General features: G+C 36.3%; 1 protein-coding gene across 7 annotated transcripts in view; it reads left to right on the top strand.

The window, feature by feature from the left end:
- The window catches only part of LOC141426873 (dual specificity calcium/calmodulin-dependent 3',5'-cyclic nucleotide phosphodiesterase 1A-like), a 348,580-nt gene that overhangs the window by 82,556 nt on the left and 249,224 nt on the right, over positions 1 to 16,800 (top strand). For 6 of the 7 annotated variants that reach the window (XM_074086107.1, XM_074086111.1, XM_074086109.1 and 3 more), the window contains exon 2: positions 13,836 to 14,172. The exons of the other annotated variant lie outside the window; for it this stretch is intronic. In XM_074086107.1, the coding sequence (XP_073942208.1) occupies positions 13,911 to 14,172 (262 nt within the window). In that variant the 5' untranslated portion in view covers positions 13,836 to 13,910. The remainder of the gene's footprint in view (positions 1 to 13,835; positions 14,173 to 16,800) is intronic. 7 annotated transcript variants of the gene reach the window in all.

Here is a 16,800-nt window from a genome sequence, read left to right as displayed (position 1 = left end):
GTGAATTAAACATGGCTAAAGGGACTTAAAGATTTCGTTGTTAATTTATATGAAAGGTTCAGGGCTGGAGTTTCGGTAAGTCTCGTAATTACTACGACAAAGTTAGAGGCAAATCTCGGAAGGCGACTTTGATTTCTCGTGCGACTTATAACTGTTTCAGATTAGTTTATTAAGGTTTTTCTTTTTTTTAATGATGTATTTATATGTATAATATTTGATTTACCCACCCGTTTATGCTCGCGGCTTTTCCCCCATAAAAGATAAATACTATTACGTTGATAAAAAAAGTGGTTTCGTAATCTAAAATATTTTTCAACCGATTTAAAAAATATGAATAGCTTCTCAGTTTGTTGGGATCTCTGACAATGGTTACACTTAATAACAAAAAGCGTATCTGGTATACGAAGTGGTGGCGTTTTATTGTCTCGCAGAGAAACATAGGGAAAAAAATCACATCTCCTTTAGTAATAATCGTTTTAAATGATTCACGGTTAATCATGTCAGATAATACACACGGCGTCAAAAAAATCGCACTTTTTCCAAAAATTGTTTCAAGTGAACATCTTCTTTTAAGATATGGCTTTTCTGCCCTAATTATTAGGACAATTTCGCCAGTGTCAATGTAAACTCTCGTTGTACGGTGATTGTAGTTTTGCAACTTGATAGTAAAATTCCAGAAACCACGTGGAGACAACTTGCGCATTAAAAAATGCCAGACACGAGAGCAATATAGAATTTTGTGATCACTGTTCACTGTTAAGGTTAGGCATAAAACACTATCAAAATTATACTTCAACTAGCCAAAGAAACAGAAATAGCAAAATTAGATATTGTCTACATCCGCCATGTTCGAATACTACAAATCGAATCCCAAGTGAACATAGTTCTTAAACTTTTTATTTTATCGTATCAATATTAGTGTCATTTGAAGGCACAATTAATGACTGTCAAAGCCAATAAATAGATATCACTAAATGGTAGGTTAGTCATTTTTCAAATATTAAAAGTACCAAGTACAATTTTAGATGCGCGAATTTTTCCCCTTCGGCCGCGTACGTAACCGAACTTTTGTAACCAGTTGCGGAAGAAAACTTTTTCGGCCTTTTTCGAAACCGGTTGCGAAAGAAGACTATTTTGTTATTATATGAAACCAGTTACGAACGAACACTTTTTGTTCTTGCACGAAACTAGGATCAGGGATCGACTTCTGGTTTTTTACTGAAGCTTATTTTCACAGTAGTGTTTTTTTTTCAATCAGAATCGACACAGACACAGTGTTTCGGCTACAAGTTAATAATATCGGGAATCTTTTAGCTACGCTAAAGGCTAAAAGACAAAATATTTTTCAAATGTCTTTTACTGTTTGACGTTTACCATAATTGAAACACAAATTTTCGTCACAGGGAAAACGGCCAATTTCAAAACACTTATTAATTGGTCTGTATAATTATCTTATTTAAATCAATTCCGTAGTCTGAATTTATTTATGAACCAATTTAGATTTCGACGCCATGAATAATGTACGTTATGAATATTTTAACATTTCTATATAATAAGTTTTGAGAATAAATAAGCACTTCAGACTATCTCTTTCAAGTAAATTTATCTATATATCTAATACCTTTAAACGAGCAATTCTTTTATGTATATATACATATAATCAGAATCTCGGAAACGGCTCCAATGGTTTCCATGAAATTTGGGTTTTTCGGGGATGACAAATCGATCTAGCTTGGTCTTATCTCTGGAAAATCGCTTATTAACGAGTTTTAGCCCGAGAAAAGCTCGGTCGCCCAGGTACTAAGAGTACTGCATTAATGCATCATCATATAAGACACCGTGTTTTTCTCGATTTCCGTTAACTTCGACAGGTGAATGTAGTTCGTTGATAGAAACAACGTAATAATTTTATTATTTTTGTGGCCACATCGTTTTTTTCATTATAAGTAATAAAAGTTTACAGTTATTGTTAAAGGTTGAATTCTATTTACAAACTTTACGAGTGATGTTGACGTAACAGCATAATGAAAGAGTTATCAATAAAAAATATTTTTTAACCTCCTTTTGCTAAATTGTGTCAACTTACAGACTGTAAAAAAACCTAATGATTTGAAAACCTCTACACTGTTGTACTGTGCATAGTTATTTATGTTTATTCTTAAGTATCATATAAACTATAATAGTTCCTACTAGTTTCTTGAAGATATTAAGTTTATGGAATTAATAAAAAATGGTAGTACACACTGCCAATGTGTTAATATGACGTAACAATACTTTAATTTATTTCAAACTAACGCGGTCATAAATAGTTATTAGCACTCTATACAAGTATATTTCGATAATTTCAGAGTTAGTCAATTGATCTTTGTTTCCTTATTTTATCACAATAAAGTGTTTACACAAATAATAATTTTACATTAATAAATAGGCCTGTGCGTTAAAAAATCAAGGAGTTACAGTTCTTCCACACCCTTAATTTGACAAAATTAAAAAAAAGTTTATGATTCAAACCTCATCGTTACCTTATAGTCAAAAAAAATCTACATGAATAAAAATACAAAAATATAGTCTTGATTCATGTTCATTGTGGCATACACTGCTAAGTTAGGGGTTAAAATTAATGCAAATTAGCGGCAGAAGATTATTAGGACAAATTAACCCTAAACCTGAAATTATAACTGATTTATTACTTAATCAAAACGATAAAAAAACTATTTTGCAGAATCATTGTTATTGATATTAGGAATTGAGACATATTTGAAGAGTCCTCACGTTAATTAATGATTCCAAAGCTCTATTCCCTCCAGATTAATTTACTCAAAGTGATACGAAGCAAGCTTAATAATTGGCCAAAGAAAATTAGATTCCGAGGAACCTAGATTCGATTAAACCAACGTGTAGTATCTTTCATGCGCTTCCTTTTTTCGCAGAATGTACGCTTTAATTAAAATTTTCTCGACTATTTTGTCGCTCTTAGGTCAGAATGAATTTTCAAGTACAGTTTACTAAATGAAGTATAACTGTATTTTGATTAAAACAGAAACGTTTCCGTTCCGTCTCAGGTTCGTGATATTACAAATTCAGTTAAACTTAAATTTATTCCAGTGTAAAAAGTTGAGAATACTATTTGATGTGAACCTCTATAAAGTGAAATGTCAAAGGTTTCATCAACCAGTGGAATGAAAAAAGTTTTTCATGACTTTCTTGTGATACTATTGGACATTTTATATTATTTTAAATTATCCCAAGGTTTTTATGAATCTCTTGATCTGGTGAAGTAAAAACTTTGACATTGGGCTTATAAGTAGGTAACTATTTTTTTAGCAAGACAAAAACAAGCACAGAAACAAGTGCATCATCATCATCCCAGCTTATATACGTCCCACTGCTGGGCACAGGCCTCCTCTCAGAATGAGAGGGCTTGGGCCGTAGTTCCCACGCGGGTCCGATGTTACTTGGGAACTTTTTCTTCACCGTAAAGCTCGTGGTAAATTTCTAATATAATTTCACGCACGAAAATTACGAAAACGTCAGAGGTGCAAGCCGGGGTTTCAACCCACGATCCTCTGCTTGAGAGGCCATTGGTCAAACCACTCGGCCACCACGGCCTTTTTAACAAGTTAGGTATTAGGTATTTACCTGTACAGAATTACATACATTTGCGTGGTTGCTAGACTTTGATGACTAAGTCCTATTGGAACCTGACAAGTGCATTTATTGATCGAATCCTTCAATCCTAAATGCGAAAGTAACTCTCTCTGGCGGTCTATCTGTGTGTCTGTTACTTCTTCACACTTTAACCGCTCAACCGATTTATAATGGAATTTGATACGGAAATAATTCGAGATCAATAAACTTGTTATTTTTGGTTACTAGAGACCAGATTATATGCGCAACATAAAAAGCTTCAAATATGAATGCAAATATGCAAGATAAAGGCTAGGAATATGCATGGAAACTGATGAAATATCCAACATTTAATAAAGAAAATCTTTAATTTCTGTTCATTTTAAAAACTAAATTTAAACCCTGACAAATAAATATTTATATTTTTTAACAACAAGAAGCTTTTCCAAATGTTCAGTACTAAAACTGTGCCTTCAAATACTCAAAATACTTAATTCAAAAACTGGAAAAATACTGTTTCTCGTCCAGTGAGTTACCTGGGAGGTACTTGAATTTGAGTGCTATTTCAGCATTTATTCCTTCTGGCTATGATCATTCATTAACTATTCTACCCAGAATTAGTAAAAATAGGCATCATCACAAGATTTTAGCTAAATTATGCAATAAACGATGATACCAGCTAAACAAATATGCAATTGCCTGTCTCTATCAATTACATTAAAGTTTAGGCAACAGTAACTAAAATACGCATGAGAACCTACAATCAGTTACAAAAGATCTAAAAATTAAACCGTTTTGCCAAATCGTTTGTCTCAAAGGAAGACAAATAGCTGCATGAGAGGCCGCTCTGTCTCCTAATGAGATAATAAATGGTTCTTGCCGGAAGAACCCTCTTCTTTACTATCGGCTAAACTCGTTATTTAGTTGACAAGTTGAATGGACAGGGAAGTTTTAATGTGGCTCATGATGGGGTAAATTATGATGACATAAATAAAATTATCTCTGAATTACTTAGCGTATCGTATGTTGCGTGCTAAAAATCGAGTGTGAACCTTTTCATATGCACAATTTTGTTTGCGTCTGTCTTTAAATATTTAACAGTAGTTACATTGCCTTTTAGTTCGTTCAAAGAAAAGATACATTTTGATTACTTCAAGTCGTTAAGTGTAGCTGCACAGGTATGAGCCTAGAGCTACAGTTTTTGGGGTTCCATAACCAAAATGGCAAAACAGAAACCTTATTACAAGCTTTTATTTAGTTTCACCTGTCCCAATGTTGGTCTGTAATCAAATCTGGCAAGTTAACTTTGACCCACATTCAGTGGTTAGATTGACCTGAAACTTGGCATACTTATGTGAATCTGATGACAATGTAATAATCTGGCAGTGACAACCTGGTGGTTCAGGCAGCATCGTCTCTGCAGAACGGAACTTCCGGGTCGCCTATGGAAAGCTATGATTGAAGAAAACGCTACCTCAATCGCTTTAAGGAGAAAGGGCTAAAATAAATGGCTTTTAACAATGCCAACCCTTTCTATCTTATACATAATAAGTCATCAACATAGACTGAAATCGTTAGAGTCGCTGCAGCACTTTAGCAAATTGAAAAATTAGCATTTAAGTGTTGCTGAGAGAAACAGTTTCGCCACAGTTCCCTAGAGGACATGTCTAGCGCATAAAACAGCACACGATGACAATTAATTCTTTTCTTTATAGTTTGTCACAAACGAAAGTATTCATGTGAAACCTTCCATTTTCATTTTCACGTGTGTCTTGTTATTGTTGCTTGGTTAACCCCCGACGCAAAAAGAGGGGTGTTCAAAGTTTGACTGCTATGTGTGTCTGTCTGTGGCACCATATAGCTCTTAAACGGGTAAACCGATTTGAATTTGGTTTTTTTATTTGAAATCAAATTTTCTAGCGATGGACATGTTTCATCAAAATCGGCGGTTTTCCATCTTTTTGTTGGTTAGGTTAGTTTTTGAAGACTTCAATATTATAAGCTAATTAAGTAAAGTTAAGTGTCCTGAGTGAAACTGTTAGTGCTGGAGTATTATTTAGCATACTCGTAATTAAATTTTACAAAGTGAGGTGTTGGATTCATATGTACAATTTTTTTGAATGACAATAATATTGTTCAGAAATAAAATTAAAAAAATATATTATTCAGTCTTACATAATCTCTGAACAATGCAGCTCATTTACAGTCAGTCAAACTGACAGATAGATACATGCATGACCTTATAGGCGTTGGTTTACTTTTTGAAATCCGGAACCCTAAAAGTATAAAGAACACTATAAAGTGAAGATTTTGCAGGTGGTAGGACCTTGTGCAAGGTCCGCCCGGATTGCTACCACCATCTTGCTCGCTAATCCTGCCGTGAAGCAGGAGTGCTTGCACTGTTGTGTTTCGGCGTGGAGAGTAAGACAGCCGGTGAAATTACTGGCACTTGAGGTATCCCATCTTAGGCCTCTAGGTTGGCAACGCATCTGCAATACCCTACCCCTGGTGTTGCAGATGTTTATGGGCGGTGGTGATCTCTTACCATCAGGAGACCCACACGCTCGTTTGCCATCCAGTCTAATAAAAAAAAAAAGGTTCTCGTTTAACCCTTAGCGGCCACACCTCAGCCAGGCCACATAGCAGCCACATGGGGTAACTCATTACCCCACGCTGAAAAACTTAGTTGTACAAGACATATATATGGGTGTTTTAAGACTTCTAACCGATTGTTTTATGTTTGTTGGAGAGTTTTTTAAAGGTCCATTAAAATATGGCGTTCTAAACACTGGTCACGCTGCTACGCGTTTTTTCGGCTTCCTATGTCTCATTAGAATGAAGTCACAAGATGTTGGCATGTCGTTACTTGTATCAATTTCAAAGGTTATGGACCTCTTATTTCACTTTTTCCGAGCCTGGGGTAACTAGTTACCCCGTGTGGCCGCGAAAGGTTAAAATATGTACCTACTAGCCTGCTGCATGCGACTCCGTCCGCGTTGTATTCGTTTATCGCTATCCTGCGGGAACTATGAAATTTTCCGGGATAAAAACAATCCTATGTCCTTCCCGGGGACTCAAACTATCTGTATATTAAATTTCATCTAAATCGGTTCAGCGGCTTAGACGTGATTGAGTAACAAAATCCAAACTTTCACATTTATAATACGTAGTACGTTTATGTACCTGCCTAATAATCACCCACGCTCGTAGGTTTTCTCGATTGAACTTCGCCGCGCCAAATTAATGAGACATGCTACAAGAAACTGGTTCCTCTGCGGTCGTAATAAGTACGCCATTTTACCAATTCCGAATTTATATTCCGACCCTTTTTGTAGCGCGGCCAAAGTAGAGAAAATAAAGGATTTGATTACGTACTCCGACCTACTGCAAAATTTATTTCTTCACCACGACGGCTCTATTCTAGGGTCGTGTCACAGCTGCCAAAAACAGTTGCTTCAGTTGAATAAAATGATACATGACATCAATGTCGTTCCGTTCTGCATTTGCCAAAGATATCATTCGTTTCCACAATTTATTTTTCACGACTAACAACTAAATAGAAGAATTTAGCTAAAGCTTAATTGAAGCAGTGCTTTGGTACTTATTACGAGATAATATATAGTGAACATTTCCATTTTTAACCCCCGGCTCAAAAAGAGGGGTGTTATAAGTTTGACTGCTATGAGTGTCTGTGTCTGTGGCACCGTAGCTCTAAAACGGGTGGACCGATTTGAATGCGGTTTTTATTTGAAATAAGGTTTTCTAGCGATGGTTCTTAGATATGTTTCATTCAAAATGGGTTCTGCCGTTTTTGAGATATGAACTTTGAAGTGACAAAGTCGGGGGTTTTTGATACTAGAAATTTAAAAAAACTTCGGTATATCAGAACGACAACTAAACAACGCGTTAAAAAATACCTGATACCAAAGCACATACGTTAAAAGTAAGTGTGATTATCCGTTGTCTAGTACCTACACACAGCAGAAGCTTTGCTTGCTTTGGCACTAGGCCAATTGGTGCCAAGTGTCCCGTGGTATTATTATAATATTATTATTATATAGGCATGTGTTTGACCACATGCTTGCATGATGGTAGTCAACGATGTAGTTTGATGTGGCGGACACCTCTCTGGTAATTGCTCATTCTTTAATAATAACTAACCAACTAACTAATTTGGCTCAGGGACCCAAAGAGGGTCTTGGCCTCCGAAACGAGAGCACGCTATCTGTCCCGATCATGCGCAGCCTCTTGCCAGTCGTCGACTTGGAGACGTCGCAGATCCGCCTGGACTTGGCAGCCCGATCCTCTCCCATTCGTAGTAGGTGGCCGAACCAGCGAAGTCTGTGTGATTTTGTTACGCCGATGTTGGGTTCAGCCACCAGCTCCTGGATCTCTCTGCTTTTACGGATCCTCCACGGATTCTTTAATAATATGTAAATAAATTAATGACACTCAAATTCTTAAAAAATTATATTTTTTTGAGTGATGAAGCCGTATTTTCAGTCTACGTGACATAGTTAGATACAAGATGATTATGTCAGGAGACGTCTGCAATTTTATCCCGTCTAAGAGATCCATTTAAAAAGATTGGCGTTTATTTGGAGATGTTTCATTTATACAACGCTAACTTGTTTATGATTCGTGGCGATGACAGCTATTCGGTGTAACTTTAAAAATATGAGGAAGTTCTAGCCAGCCTGTAAAAAAAAAGGTTGTCGATATTTCGTACCTAATACTTTACATAATAATATCGAAAACGATACTTTTTTAATAACATTTAATAGTAACTGTTTTACAGGTGCGTAAATATAATCTGGACGAGCGTTTTTAATGAGAATATTTGATGACATGAACTCAATTTTTTCTTACCAAAATGGTGTATCGAATTTCCATTTGTGTCAGTTTTTAGGGTTTAGGACTCAAAATAAAATGAGGGAAAATATTTTTATCCCAAAAAATACTTACCTATTCCCAAAATAAGGTTGATTGTTTCTTATAAGTGAAGCTTTTTACAGCTAATAATCTAGAAATAATTGTAAGTAGGAATTAAAGATACCAAATCGTTGCTTAAAAAAACTGTACTACCTACTCGACTATGCTGTGACGACGCGACAGTGACGCTGCGACATCGCAGCAGCGTGCAGCGGCAAATTATGACACGCGGCGTCATTTTCCCTGCTTTCCAAAGGCATTCTTATTTAAATAGCACATTAATTTTCTCCTCTGCTACGATGGCATTGACGCCACTAAAATTTATTCAGGTAACTTTGTATTCAGGTAGAAATATTTTGCTTTAGATATATTGATAACCAATTCTGAAAGGGTGTTTTAATTTTCGCTAAAACTTTAATGTAGCCTTTATTGCGAAAAAACTGAGTTTGAATTTTCGATGTCATCAAAGTGGAAATAAGCCTTTTGATAAATATTTTTTCTATTAATTGGCTTTCTGAGGCCTTCGAGGGGGCTTGCCCACAATTTTCTCCAATTACGGAAAGACTCCCTTCCTTCGGAGGTCCTTTTAATGTCTAACGCGTTTCAACATCCGCCTAATAATACTTTTCGATGTCTTCGACTTTCTACTATTCTTCAAGTACAAATCCACGTTTTTGTACCGCATATTTTGTTCGTTTCAAGTCTTGCAAGTTTATTTTGAATAAACTTCTTCCCGTGGTCGGTTTGCTTCGAAGTTTGTTGTAAGTAATTTGTTTGGATGATACGCATTGTCAGAGTCAGAAAAAGACTTGTATTTGTTTTAATAAAAGTTATTTCTACATAAGTCTTCTCCAAACGCCTTTCATAATAATTACGATTTGCTTTACAATGTTTACAATTTTGCTGTGACAGTTCTATACAGTTTCCTATATAAATAATTTGTTAAAGTTCAGCTATTTTTGACCACTAAACTTAAATGGGACTGGACTGGTCATGTCTCCCAAATGCACCCACTGTGTGTTAAAATTGCTATCAATTGATAGCAATTTTGGCAGGTTCCGTGGGATGCATACCGCAGCATAGATATCAAAAACGAAAAAAAATTTTTAAGGAGTTGACAGGACTTGGACGCATATAAAAACGAATGACGGAGGCATGTTCTTGACAGAGACGAGTGGCGGAAAAAAGGGAAAGCCAATGCTCAGCAGCAAAACAATTAAAAGATTTAAAAATAAACGCAAGGTTTTTAAAACGTGGAACAAAATTAGTGTTCCGAGCCCAATAAATGCTGGACATAAGATTAGTCTGACAAAATTAAGGATTTTCACACTTTATTGAAATTAAATAAATGACAAACGCAATGTACGAATACTTTAGTGAATAATACTTATTAAAACAATTTAGTTCATCCCTGTATTACATTGTCAAGCATTAACTGAGCTAGAAACACAAATTTTGTATCACTTTTAAATATTCATCCTGTATGATGTAGCCAGGTTACCTTATAATGTTAGTACATATGTTTTTATGAATCTGTTATGTTATTTATAAATCCTTTTGATTAAATTCACTTGTAAATAACTTAGAGCCGCAACACCATTCTCCAGGTTAAAAACTTAAATCGGTAAACCTTGGTTAGGGACGGTTTTTTCGTCATTTAACTATTCATTATTTTCAGTTTAAAACGTTTCCATCAAGGATTCCCGCGTTTAAAGGTATACGGAACTGAGTAATGCCGGCTATAACCGATACTTTAACGGGCACAGTCACGCGATGCCCGTTAAATGAAAACCATTCATTTAATTCAAGTAAAAATACTTTTAACGACTCGGTTGGTGCTTTTGTTACCTTCATTTTAAGGGGAAAGTGAACTTTAGCAAGTTGCGTAGCCAACGTAGCATAGAAACCGATAGTACGTATTTTATCTCTCTCTGGCTTATGTAGTGTGGGGTAGTGATGGATAAATCTTTTAAAACCATTAGGGGGCTGCTAAAACGATTTTTCGATTCAGTGATTTGTTTGCAAAATATTCAACTTTAAAGTGCAAATTTTCATTTAAATCGAGCGTCTCCCCGCGCCCCCCCTCTAAAATCTAAACCAGTGGGTGGAAATTTAAAAAAAAAAGGTAAGGTTGGTAGAAAGTATATCAAACTTACAAGGAAAAGTATAACGGTTAAGTTTCCTTGAGAATTATTAGTAGTTTAAGAGTAAATAGCAGCCTAAGGTATAAAATATACCTAAACTTGGAATATTCCATACAAAATACGAAATCCTTAGAAAAATATTAGGTACTTATTTTTTTCGTAATGGCTACGGAACCTTATTTCGGGCGTATCCGAAATGCTCATGGTTGGTTTTTCTTCATCATTGGCCTCCTCTCCACATAGGTATCATCGACAAACCCATATTCAACCTTTTTTAGTATAGTTCTTATTCTACATAACAAAAAAATAAATCAAACAATTTAAAACTAAAATAAAAAGTAATTCCTAACAACTAAATTAAATCTAGATCTGGCCCCCGTGGCATCGTGCCCAAAAGGCTGGCAGCATTCCCTCGTTGAATGAATGGCGATGGCGATTCGTTGAGAGAGAGAGATAACTGCCGGCCCTTTGGTCTCCAGTTGTGTCGAACTGGCGTTTTCGCAAGTATTTTAAGAATCGATGTATGCCCCAATGGACCCAGGGTCTATAATATACATACATTATATCCAAGACTCCAAGAGCCGGTTAAACAGCGGCAGAAGTTCCTGCACTCTGACTTCTGGCCGGAGGATATGGTCTGCCGTCGCCTTAAAGTCCGTAAGGATGAAAATCCCTTAATACCTAACTTTTTTTTTAATTTTAATATTAATCGTGATTAAGTACTGCGTATTGGTATGTGTAAAAAGCTGTTAATTTTCATACCATAAAAAAAGTGTAAAAAATATTATATACGAGTATATCTATACACCCATATTTAAATTTCACACCCAGACACTAACACAGTAAACACATCTTCATAATAATTAGTGGGTGGCATCCCTAGCCGAGCAAACACTTGATTTCCATTTTTGGCCAAAGAAGTTTGCTCGCTGTAGTAGGGTCGTCCCGAGGGGCAGAAAATTTCCGCGGAACAAGAACCAACATATAGTACAATGTTCTGAGATTGTGCCTGTCGAATTTATGGTAAAGATTTTGTTCAAAACTATACTCTGATATTTTGCTGGTTTTTTAGAACAAAAACAAATATTATAAAAAATACGAAATTGTTTTTAGATTCGGGTTCGAATCCTATCCGGCAAACACGATTTTTTTTTTGTTTTTTCTTTTTAATTACCGGTCCGTGAGGCCCTAACTATACATATTATGGAAAGCTTTAAACCTCGATGTCAACGGGAATTACTTACTCTACAGGTTTTTAATTCTTCGATTTTTGTATGAAAACACAAATTTCAACTTTTCACCTCCGTTAGTTTTTGAGAAAAATGCGTTTGCCAGAAAAAAGACAGCCAATGTATTGATTAGGTTGCTTCTTTTCCTTCTGACAAACTGAATCCTAAAAGCCGGCCAAGAGCGTGTCGGACACGCCCAAAATAAGGTTCCGAAAAAATTAAGTAATATTATTCTAAGGATTTCGTATTTTATACGGAATCTTCCAAGTTTAGGTATATTTTATACCTTAGGCTGCTATTTACTCTTAAACTACTAATAATTCTCAAGCAAACTTAGGCGTTATAGTTTTCCTTGAAAGTTTGATATATGCACTTACTACCATCCTGAATTTTTTCAAATTTTTCCTCCCACCAGTTTAGATTTAAGAGGGGGCGGGGGACGCTCGATGTCTATGGTAGGTACCCTAAAAAAAATTTTTTTTTGAATTTTTTGTTGTACTATTTTGTCGGCATAGCTTACAGATATATCCGTGCAAAATTACAGCTTTCTATCATTGATAGCCCCTGAGCAAAGCCGCGGACGGACGGACAGACAGACAGACAGACATGGCGAAACTATAAGGGTTGTACCATATTGTCGGCATAGTTTACAGATATATCCGTGCAAAATTACAGCTTTATAGCATTGATAGTCCCTGAGAAAAGCCGCGGACGGACGGACAGGCAGACAGACAGACATGGCGAAACTATAAGGGATCCGTTTTCGCCATTTTGGCTCCGGAACTCTAATAATAAGCTCCAATATGTTATTGCTTTCCCTTAGGACATTTTAATTTAAAAAACAGTCAAAACATCCGTCTTAAATCTCGTCAAACGAAAAACATAAATTAATTTGAAACCTCTACCAAATTTCCTAAAAGCATTTCGCGGAGATTTAATGTATCACCTTGTATAATGGCGTTTTTAAATATTCCATAAACCTATTTCCGTGGAACGTTTTCCTTCAACGCTATTTGTATTAGGTGGCTGTTAGGCTGCGTTCCTACCAGAGATGTGCAAGGATGTGTTGCGAGGAATATGTTTTTCAAGAACCAATAGAAACACTTCAATTGCCTAACCTCGCTCCACTCAGCTGTTTCCACTAGAGCTGTGCTGTGCGAGGATAGATAAATGAAGCGTTTCTATTGGTTCTTGAAAAACAGTAAGAGAGTTAGACAGCCGGTGAAATTACTGGCACTTGAGGTATCCCATCTTAGGCCTCTAGGTTGGCAACGCATCTGCAATCCCCTGCTGATTTAGATGTTTATGGGCGGTGGTGATCTCTTACCATCAGGAGACTCACTTGCTCGTTTGCCATCCAGTCGAATATCCTCGCATATGCCTGGTGGAAACCCAACCTTAAGATGAATAGACGATAGTGTTATCCGGTTTATTTCACTACGAGTAAGTCTCACGGTAGTTTTACGTTGAAGAGTGAACATGTCGGTTTTCCTTGGCCATGAGCAGTGGCGTACCCCAACTAAAGTAGGGCCCCAACTAAACTATTTAAAATCGTTTGTTCCGTATTCGACGTACTCCAGATTTGTCATTTTATAATTTTGAAAATCAGAGTCCGAGGGGCCCCTGAGCTTGGGGGCCCCGGGGCACTGCCCCGTCTAGTCCTCATACAGTAGCTAACAATTAAAACATATAATTCCGAAAATGTAAAACTTTAAGTACTTAGATCTACCTCAATATTTTAAAATTTTCTTATTTTTGAATTATTTTTAGCTGATCGTAAACACAATACCATAAACAGCTGCAGCACGAAAAATTCTGTATGTAAAGCCGAATTACTCGCGCAGTTTTCAACAAAATCTTTTTAGCTTACACTATTAAATAATGAAATTTTATTTCTTTTTAGAATTCAAAACAGACAAACGACAATGTAGGCGTAGAGAAGTGCCGTAGTGTTTCAAGTGCTGTGAAAAAAAGAAAAATGAACAAAAAATCGGCCAGTGCGTTACCAGGCGATCAGATGTGTGGGCAAGTAAGCAGTGGTGAGGAGACGCCGGACTACTCTCCCGAGCTGTCGTTCGACGAGTTGAGAAACAAGTTCGACACTAGCGCCGCGGTGGCGAGGCGGGACATCACGAACCCCGCCTCGCATTCTAGCGCCATGCGGCAAGTCGTGAGCGGGAAGGTCTTCAAGAAGTGTAAGAGCGCGACCTTTCAGATAGATGGCGCCACGTACACAATTGGTGAGTTTGAATATTCAAGCTTAGCGAATTCAGCAGAATGATTCTTGAGATTCTTAATCTACAATGCGTTGACAGTATTTCTGTGTTTTTTATTCTAAAATCGGAATTTGGTCTACAAGAAAAAATATTAACGTACTACAAAGCGTTTGTGCATAAAACAACCTAATATAAATAATAATTATGATTGTTACTAGGCCTTATTTATTAGTGCCGAGCTGTCTGATATTTTGAATCGACTCAATCACCATTTATGTTAAAAGCACAGTTTATGACAGAAAAAAAGGAAGGTGTTTTAAAATTAGCCCAAACTTTTTCAGAACTAATTACCTACTTATAATTATTACAATTATAACTAAATAAAATACCTATAAAAAGGTATTTCAATATTTTTAATTGCAGTTGCGATTTTGTTCGAAACAATGCGTAAGTGGTGCGCTAGTGGTTTGACCTATCGCCTCTCAAGCAGCGGGTCGTGGGTTCAAACCCCGGCTCGCACCTCTGAGTTTTTCGACATTCATGTGCGGAATTAAATTTGAAATTTACCACGAGCTTTTCGGTGAAGGAAAACATCGTGAGGCAACCTGCACAAACCTGCGAAGCAATTCAATGGTGCGTGTGAAGTTTCCAATCCGCACTGGGCCCGCGTGGGAACTATGGCCCAAGCCCTCTTGTTCTGAGAGGAGGCCTGTGCCCAGCAGTGGGACGTATATAGGCTGGGATGATGAATGCGTAAGTAGCGGGTTTAAAACTGTGACTATATTTTTCAACCGACCATTCCAATTGCGGGTTAATATCACAGAGCTTAATTAGCAACTCGTCTAAATCGCAGACTGTCTATTTGAAATTTCGTTTCATTGTCGGTTTAAAAAATGGCTGGCGTAATTTTGGTCAGAAATTCGTCTAATTATAAAGTCAACTAAGTACAAATCGTTAACGTAACAATAAAGGTAACAACTGGTTTTTAAGCAGAACCAACACCAGGTAATCCTAAGATCAAGCTACCTAGTAGGTATGCGACGACAGCAGTCATCTGAAGTTTGTACACAGGAAAACAACGGACAAAAATATTTTTTATTTTGTATTTTCCGACCGCGATTTCTTTTGTACTTAGTCGAGTTTTATTTTTGAACTTCTTTTTCATTAGGTTTGTTGAATTAGACAAGCTGCTATTTAGGCGAAAGTTTGATTTAGCACATTTCATACAATAGAGTAGACCATTCGCTATAAAGGTGACTCAAGTAGTTGCTACCAAAAACTATATTACATCAGCTGCTACATAGATGAAATAACAAATAGATAAAAATTGCGACTTAGGGGAACAACTCTTTAGACCTTCTGTTAATTATTATCTTGTGATACTAATCCTTACTGTCAGGTAAGCACTTCTTGGCGAGCGTTTTGACCACGGAATGAATGGAGAATATGCTCACTGCGCCACTAGTCGCATATAACTATTTCCTCACCGGGCCTAAAGTGGTTGTTAAGATTTAAATTCAAATTATGAAAAAAGCTAACTTTTAAACGCAATATTTATACAATAATATGTAGCAAAACCCATTCATGTAAATAAAATCGAAAATTTTAGATCATCCAATTTCCTGGCATTTCAGAAATTAATATTTTTTCCAAAGCATCCGTCTAAGAATTATTAATTAATTTTGTTTTCGAGTTATGACTCGTCCGGCTACTCGAAATATTTTGCTCTCTAATTATAAACTTCTTAATTAATAACCGAATCTAATATTAACTTAAATTGCGTTTACGGGCTTTAAATAAATTAATTATATGTAATTTAGATTAAAGGTTTATAAGTAAGTGACGCTGTTTGGTTATCAAATTGCTTTTCTAATAATATATGATAACGGTAACTAATAAAACTAAACTAATCCATAAGAGATGGAGGCTGATTAAAATCGTAACCTGTTGAGCATAATTAATGTATATTCTTGAAAACAATCACTGGAATTAAATTTTCGTCCAATCTAGAAAATTATTGGAAGCCATAATTTTCATTGTCTTTGAACAGTTAGCACCGATATAATTTAGAAAATCGATTTACAGATAAAAAAATGTTAATAATAAAAAACAGACTTTACCTACCAGTAAACCAAACAACAAACCTGCCTGGCCGCTCCATCATCCGGTTCTGGTCCAGGTAAGGATTGATCAAAGTAGACCCTGTGACTATTGAAACCCACCTAAACATCATCATCATCATTTCAGCCGTAGGATGTCCACAGTTGGACATAGACCTCCCCCATAGACCTCCAGTTGCTTAAGTTGGCAATTGCTTGCATCTACCATGAACTCCCGGCTGTAACCAGGTCATCCATCCATTTCGTTAACCACCTAAACACCGTACCTGAGAATTGCAAGTCGTTTTTCTTGTTGGAGTTTCAGAATCCAAGCTTCCGACTCCGTCATCTAAATCAGCTCGATGGTACCATTATAAAATATTGTATTCTCATCTGAACTATCTACGCATAATTGCCAAATTTCGTGCCAATGCCGTAATAAATGTGGGTGAAAATCAAGTTTAAAATTTTTGTTACATAAATAAAAATAAGCCTATTTTAAGACAGGAGTAAATTTTTTATAGGTTCTAGTCTAAAATATTGTATTTGTCAT

Source organism: Choristoneura fumiferana, chromosome 3, assembly GCF_025370935.1.
Source record: "Choristoneura fumiferana chromosome 3, NRCan_CFum_1, whole genome shotgun sequence".
NCBI lineage: Eukaryota > Metazoa > Arthropoda > Insecta > Lepidoptera > Tortricidae > Choristoneura > Choristoneura fumiferana.
This window is presented reverse-complemented; position numbering and strand designations above follow the sequence as displayed.